Source organism: Arachis duranensis, chromosome 3 (assembly GCF_000817695.3).
Source record: "Arachis duranensis cultivar V14167 chromosome 3, aradu.V14167.gnm2.J7QH, whole genome shotgun sequence".
Lineage (NCBI taxonomy): Eukaryota > Viridiplantae > Streptophyta > Magnoliopsida > Fabales > Fabaceae > Arachis > Arachis duranensis.
The window spans coordinates 12,415,240-12,423,635 of NC_029774.3; the positions used below are offsets into that span (position 1 = coordinate 12,415,240).

General features: G+C 29.8%; 1 protein-coding gene across 4 annotated transcripts; it reads left to right on the top strand.

The window, feature by feature from the left end:
• The first annotated feature begins 308 nt into the window (after positions 1 to 308).
• LOC107477644 (BEL1-like homeodomain protein 1) lies at positions 309 to 8,191 on the top strand. Of its 4 annotated transcripts, none has more exons than XM_021137686.2 (7): positions 309 to 490; positions 622 to 727; positions 973 to 1,930; positions 3,037 to 3,410; positions 4,535 to 4,595; positions 5,397 to 5,787; positions 7,582 to 8,191. In XM_021137686.2, the coding sequence occupies exons 3-7, from the start codon at positions 1,037 to 1,039 to the stop codon at positions 8,136 to 8,138; spliced, it is 2,277 nt and encodes a 758-aa protein (XP_020993345.1). In that variant the 5' UTR covers positions 309 to 490; positions 622 to 727; positions 973 to 1,036; the 3' UTR covers positions 8,139 to 8,191. The 4 variants fall into 4 exon arrangements, with proteins under 4 accessions (XP_020993345.1, XP_020993344.1, XP_020993346.1 ...); XM_021137685.2 differs by having other exon boundaries at positions 976 to 1,930; XM_021137687.2 differs by having other exon boundaries at positions 1,007 to 1,930.
• The last annotated feature ends 205 nt before the right edge of the window (positions 8,192 to 8,396 follow it).

Below are 8,396 nucleotides of genomic sequence, written 5' to 3' on the forward strand. Positions count from 1 at the left end.
TTTAAATTATACACTAGATCAAAAAAGTAGTATTAGTATCCTATAGATTTATAAAGAATTTCAAAAACCTTTCATAAACATATATAGAAAATAATTATTGTATATTTGTATATATTTATACATATTAGCTTATATATTTTTTAATAAAATAATTAATAAATTATAAGAATAATCTATATTTTACAACATAACAATCAAATTCTTTTAATAATACATATTCTTTTAATATATATAATAAAATCAGAAAAAAAAAAAAGAGTTGGAGGAGATATTAGGGAATAGTTGAGACACATGGACTACATTATCTATCAAAGTATGGAAAGAGAGCAGAAACCTTGAATCTCTCTGTGTGGAATAAAAGGGTGGATAGCTTTATTAGAGAGAGAGAGAGAGAGATGGACACTTTGTCTAGTTAAGATAGCACCTTTCTACCTTCCTCTCAATCCTCAAATCACCACGCTTCTTTATTTTCTTTCCCATTCACAAAATGGTACGGACACCTTCCCTTCTCAACTGCTTCTTCGTTTTTCATCAATCACAACATGAATCACATCAAATTCAACCTTCTCTCTTCTTATCTACTACTTTTTCAATTCTTTAATATGTTGGATTGGTTTTCAGGATCTGCAAGTACCACAACAAGTGATGAGATCCAACAACACAACTACTGATATTCTAATCATACACTACTTGTAGTGTTGCCAAATCCAAATTAAACCAAGCTAAGGTGTGTGCACAGATCAAGACACAAATAAAATACAGTTATCTTTATATAAAATTAATAGTTAAAAATCATTAGATAATTCGATCAATTTATTAAAATTATTATCTAATAATTTTTAATTATTAATTTTATTTAAAAATAACTAATACACATAAATTTACACTCGCAGATAAATAAGCAAGAAAAATGATTTTCTATTAATATCTTTTTTTTCCATCATGGTTTCTGTTATTATCATCATGTCACAGCAGGTTCTGTTTCTCTGTCTGGCTTTCCGTACAGAAGAAGAAGAATCACAGAGAACAGAAAAAGATGGCAGCGTACTTTCATGGCGGCAACAATAACAACAACAGTGGCAGTTCGGATATTCATCATCATCAATCTTCCGCAGAAGGAGGGGGATTGCAGACACTGTTCCTCATGAATCCAAACAACTACGTACCTTTCTCCTCTGACACCGCACAAAATCCAACACCAAACATGCTCTTCCTCAATCCCAACAACAGTACTACTACTCCCCACGCGCTCAACCTCGCAAGTCTCTCTCACGCGCCGCCCCAACAACAAATTATCGGGGTTGCTTCAAATAATATCCTAGGACCTGCCGGCGGTGGCAATGAGATCTCCGGCTTCCATGGCTTTGTGGGGCCCACACCACGTGTTCATCACTACAATTGGAGATCCATCATGGATCAAACTGATCTTTCTTCTTCCTCTTCTTCTGTTGTTGCAGCAACCGTGACTGTTCTTCCGAATAATTATTCGGAACATACAGTGACAACTGCAACAACAGAAATGGAATTTCATAGAGCGAGAGTCCATCAATCCCATCATCATCCGCAAGGGTTGTCACTTAGTCTTTCCTCTCAACAACTTCCGTTTAGGTCTTTTTCCAACGCCGGTGGGGCTTTGAATAGTGTTGTACTTGGATCCAAGTTTCTGAAAGCGGCACAGGAGCTTCTTGATGAAGCCGTTAACGTGGGTAACGATAATAAGGTGGATTATTCCAACAATAAAGAGAAGATGAAAGGGAATAAAAATGTTGAATCCACGTCTGATGGTGGCGGTGATGATAATAGATCAAGTGGTGGCGGCAGCGGCGGTGAAAATAGTGGTGGTGACAACAAGCAAGGAAGTGAACTCAACACTGCTCAAAGACAAGAACTTCATATGAATAAGTCCAAGCTTGTTACCATGCTTGATGAGGTAATAATAATAAGTTACATGCATGTATATAATGATTGGATACACATGAATTTATAATTGTTTTTATTTAACTAATCTCTAAATGCTTACTTTATATCTTAACTGTAAAATTTAGATACAATTAAATTTATATAAAGTTGATAGTTGATTGCCATCTAAAGATTATGAGTTATTAATTTTATATAAAATTAATTATACTTAAATTTTTATCTAATAATCATCATAATACACTTAAATTAGTTGTGTAGTTAAGTATTGAAAATTTGAAGTTTGTATTACATATACAACAATTTATCATTAGTGAATGACAAATTAATTTTTGACGGGGTTAAACCCTAAAAAATCTTAAAAGGTGGGTAAAGTGTCGCGTAATTGTGCTGTGGATTGTTTTTTATCATTTGTTCCGGGTTGTGTTGGTTCAATTTCTTGGAAATAATTTATGTATGATTCAACTTGTGAAGGGGGTCCCTCATTAATTTCGGGTAAGTGGGTAACCAAAGAAGAAATAATGATAATAGGGAATGCGACAATGCAATAGATAGAGCCATAGAGAAGTGTGAGATTGACATGAATTAATAGTGACTATAAGTTCTTTTACTTGTTTTTCCTAAAAGAGTGTGTAGGGTAAATGAAAACGATGACAAGAATTAAAAAGAAAAAAATTGATTAGAATTGGTGAATGTCAGAGAATAATTTTTGGTTTGGGCCCATTTGGGTCAGTTTGATGATTATGTAAAATCTCTGTACCATTATTGATTGAGATTTGAGGAAGGGGTTATTGTAAAAAGTTAAGTGAGGCCTTCTTCATATTATATGGGTCCGATTTTCTTTCTTCCTTCATGAAACCATCTCAAAATTAAACATCGTTTACTTTTCAGTCATCAATGACATTCTATCATACTATTCTTAGTTCTTCTCAACATGAAAGAGAGCAGTATTTTGAAGTGTAAATAATAAAAAGATAAAATTGTAAAATTATAAATAATGTTAAATTATTATTTAATTATTTTTAACTTTTTCTAAAATGACTATTCAAATGACGCTTATAAAAATAGGTATTCTTGATGAAAACTATGTAAATTTTAATTTGTGTTTGGAATTATTAGGTGGAGCAAAGATACCGAGAGTACAAACAACAAATGCAAATTGTGACGTCATCATTTGAGGAAGCAGCTGGTTATGGAGCTGCAAGAGCATACACAGCACTTGCATTGAAGACAATATCGAAGCAATTTCGGTGCCTAAAAGATGCAATTTGTTTGCAGATCAAAACGACGGGCAAGACGCTAGGTGAAGACAACTGCATGGGAGTTAAAATGGAGGGTTCAAGGCTTAGATTCATTGATCACAATCTCCGGCAACAAAGGGCGCTTCAACAGTTGGGAATGATACAACACAATGCTTGGAGACCACAAAGAGGATTGCCCGAACGAGCGGTTTCTATTCTTCGAGCTTGGCTTTTCGAACATTTTCTTCACCCGTAAGTAAAATTTATCGGTGGAAACTCAAGTTAGTCGACTTCATGTGAAGTTGATATCTGAAAGCATTAAATGATTTAACTGATTTGACTAAATTTTCATTTAACCAGACTTTACCAGAGTTTTCATCAAACTTATTATATGCAAAGTGAAAGAAATTTGTGTTTATTGATTTTAAAGATTTTTTTTATTATTTTAAGTACTTTATAAGGAAAGAAGAAAAAACAGAAAATAATAAAATTTTATTAATTATTCTAATTTTTAATAAAATTATAAAAACAAAAATTATTAAAATTGAAAATACAAGTTAAATAAATTTTTACTTTTATACTTACATTTCTAAACCTATCTATTTGTTTCGAACTTTTCATTATTCTTCTAATTATTTTAAATACATATACAACATTATTATTATTATTATTGTTACAGCACAAAAAATTCTTGAATCTAAAATAAGTGCTATTCTCTCTTATTTAGATTTCGTAAATTATTGATTATAACTAATCGTTATCTAAAAGTGAGAAAGGAATAAAAAGAATTGGTTGACGAATAATTGAAACGTTTGAATTATCAATTGTAGTTACAAATTAATTTAAAACTTTACTTTTCTTGATTTCTTAGGAAGGTGCTAACTAACAACATTATTATCTTTTTAACCACCAAAATTTGTTGATAGGACAAGTAGAGAACAGAATAAAATAAAAATGTGTTTATTGATTTCATAGAATGTGCTTTGTTTTTATTTTAAATATTTTATAAGGAAACAAGAAAAAATAGAAAAAAAAAACAATTAGCTTACTCCTCAGCATAAACAATTATCGAAAGTTTAAATTCTGTTTTATATATATAGTAATTTATTGACTAACGATAAACTTTTAAATAAATTTTAGATCTATGGTTGATTAGTTATTCGTATGTGTAATAAAAAAAATTATAAAAAAGATAAATGATTAAATAATAAATAAAAAACAGATCTCTTACTCCAACCAAATCCAGTTATAACTTCTTCTATAAAATACTATAATTTGAGCTTTTTTTTTCTTATTTTTGTTTTTTTTCAACTGGTCTATTCTCATTGATGTATATCAATAACTTAGTAGGAGTTTTTACTTGTGGCCTTTTGCAGTTATCCAAAGGACTCCGATAAGGTTATGCTTGCAAGACAAACTGGACTTACTCGGAGCCAGGTATATATATTTCAATCGATGAAGCAATTTTATTAGTGATTCCATCGTTTAGTTATATTGAGCACTCACACCATTTATATACACTTCCGTTTTGAAGCATAAAATGTCCAAATAAAAGCTTTTGCTTTTTCCATGAGAACAGCTTCAATATTTGTTATTCAAAAATACTATTCGAACATTAAAATTGACCATTAAAATCAACTATAAATATATTTTTATATAAATATATATATGATTTAATTTATTTTTGATGTGCATTTATATTTTATATTTTATATTGATAATCAATTTTAGTGACTGATTTTGATGTATATCTAACATAGTCATTTTTTTATTATTATGGCAAATTTAACCGCCATTATATTGAAGAACATTATATATTCTCATATTAAAAAAATGACATTTTATTTTATTGTTTTATTTAACACTTTATCTTACATCTTTAAAAGTTTAAATGATTTTTTCTCCCTTCTGCTCTGAGATTGAGCACCAAAATATTTCTACACATGTTAACTGATAATTTGATAATTATTACGTAGCTAAAAATATGTTCTTCGTATTAGTTTTCTATTTCTCACTGTATAAATTAACACATACTCTTTTTTTTTGCAATATGTGATTTAAATAAAATATAATAAATTTCACATCTTATATATTCAATAGTGAATAAATACATGTTATCCTAATATACCAAACAAAATAAATACTCAAAATATTATACTATCTAAAAATATATCAATATGTTTTTGAGAACTAGCTAGATTTGTGACATACATGGTAATTTGTAATGCATACATGCAGGTATCAAACTGGTTTATAAATGCCCGAGTTAGGCTATGGAAACCAATGGTTGAAGAAATGTACTTAGAAGAAATTAAGGATCAACAACACAACAACAATAATGGCTCCCAAGATGATGATGATGATGACATTGACACCACCACCAACAAGAAGAAGAAGAAGAAGCTAATAAGAGAATCATCAAACAAGGAATTATGGTCATCATCATCATCACAATTAGAACAACCACCATGTAGTAGTAGTGCCATTAGACTTGACCACTTAAACACCAACCAAAACAACACTACTCCAATGACTGAGATCTCACCAAATTCCAACAACAATAACAATTCAATCTCAACATCTCCATTGAATCTAAGGAATCCTCATCATGAGATTATGAACTCTCCAGGTACCATTCTTTTCTTCTTCTTCTTTGTTTTTCCTGTTTTTTCCTCAAGAAATTGTATTTTACCCTTTGAACTTTGATTTATGCACAATTTGTTTCCTAAATTTTTAAAAATTCAAACAAGTTAAATTATATGCTTTAAAAATGTAAATAAAAAATTTGTCATAAAATCACTCCTAAAAATTAAAATTAATACGAGACACATTTGAATAATTATATTTTTAATATGGATCCCGCTAGAAAGACAATGGGCTATTGAAATATAAAATGAACTCTTGACCTTTCGGATCTAGCGCTTTAGTACCATGTCATCAGTGGCGGAACCAGAAATTTTATAAGAGGGGGCCAATTAAATATAAAATATAACAAAAAATTAACAAAATATGATTTGTAGCATATATATCAAAAAAGTAATTATATTATATAAAAGTCAATGTTCAACTACATACTAAAACTTTATGGTCCAAACTTTATGTATGCTCTACGAATTTCATCTTGTTGATTGATAGGATAATTCCAAATTTGCGGACGCTTTCCGGGATCACGCATCAATGTATCAATATTAACTTGATCTATTTCAGTCCTTACTATTTTGGAAGCAGGGGGTTGAATATCTTGCTCAACAAGTTGTGTCACAGGTTGTTCAATAATATTTTGAACATTACTCAAAGAATCTGAAGCTGAATTTTGTTCATCATATATTCTCTCTTTTCTCTTGAAAAATGAGTGAATTGTTTTCATCTTTGACATTTTTAACTTAACTTGAACTATCTAACAAAAAAAAAACAAAAATAATTGCATATATATTATTTTCTTAAAAAAAACAATTATCATTGTTTGACATTTCAGTTGTTTATTAGTATTAATTAAATTTGACAATTGATTTAAATTGGACAAATACCTTATTCATTCTTTGATATTTTTTTAGTAAAATATAGCGTACTTTAATTATTTTTATATTTTAATCGGGGTCCCACTTATTAAGAAAAATAAATAGATCAACTTTTGTTATTAGATGATAAATGGTTACTCGCTGATGTATCAAGTAATAGTGTTAAGAATCCCACTCTTCCATATTATCTAAAGTAACCATCTGAGTACTAGGCATAATAAATATCTTCCTAAAAGTTTAAACTAATTTTGGGGTTCACCAAAGATCGAACTCTTAACCTTTCGGATCTAATACTCTAATACCATGTCATGATACCATTCATCCCAAAAGCTTCAGCTGATGGAAAAATGTAACACTAATAATTATATCTCTAATACTCCATAAACCTCCATTATACACATTGTATAAATATTTCATTGGCTCCTCATACTTTCCCTTTTAATATACACTCTCTTACACAAGAGTTTTATTTTAAAGTTTACATGAATTTTTTGCATAATTTTTTTTAAACTAGCTTTATATTAAATTTTTTTACTTCCTTGTCTAACAAAGATTAAATTTTAAATTTTTAAATTATAAAAATTCTAATACTATATTATAAAACCATTTATGTAAAAATTTAAATGGATAAAAATATACATATGAATGATTATATTTTTAATATCATCGAATCAAAGAAATGACCAAAAAAATAATAAAAAATAAAAAACAGATAAGATGATAGAAATATATACATAAATGATAATAATTTTAAGATATATAGTGAAATCAAAGAAATGACTTAGAATAGGAAATGTATTATGTTAAATAATTTATTTAAATATAATAAATTAAATTATTTTTAATTATTATCTTCGTAAAACATGAATAATGTACTTCAAAAAACTAATTAAAGTCTACTCCAGCAGGTAGCATCCTTTCTGTGGACATGGAAATGAAGCCGATAAGAGAGACAAATAGCAACAACAACAACAACGTCAATTTTGGAATTGAATTAGGGAACCCTAATAAAGACGGTTACCCTTTAATGGCTTCTTTTGGGAATGAAAACCACGACGGTGGCGGCGGTAGCGGTAGCGGTTATGGTTCTACTACATTCTCCATGGATGACATTGGAAGGTTCCATCAACAATTGGTGGCTCCAAGGTTCCATGGGAATGGTGTTTCACTCACTCTAGGGCTTCCACCAAGTGATAACAACAACACCAACAATAACTTTCCATCGCAACAAGTAGGGTTTCTCTCCTCACACAACATGCATTTGGGAGGAGGAAGGATTCATCATCATCATCACGAGATTGAAGCAGCAACCAATGATGACGAGTTTTGTGGAATGAAGAACAATGCCACAACACCTTCTTCTCATTCAGGAACAAGTTATGATCATAATAACAACAACATTGACATGCAAAATCCCAAGAGGTTTGCTTCTCATCAATTGTTGCGTGATTTTGTGGCCTAGCTGCAACCTAAGATATTATTATTATTATTGGAGATCACAATTTTCTCAAAGTATTAGTTATGTCATCTGTGATATATGAGTGTTAGCACAGTAATTTACTTCTCGTGTTTTTCGTTTATTTTTGTGAATCAACTACTACATACATTTTGGAATAACGTGATGATTTCTTGGAAGACTTTAGCTATATGTGGGAGGGTAATTAAGTTTAAGTTTGCTTCATCATGTAAGGATGAAAACTATAGTAAATTAAAATAGTAC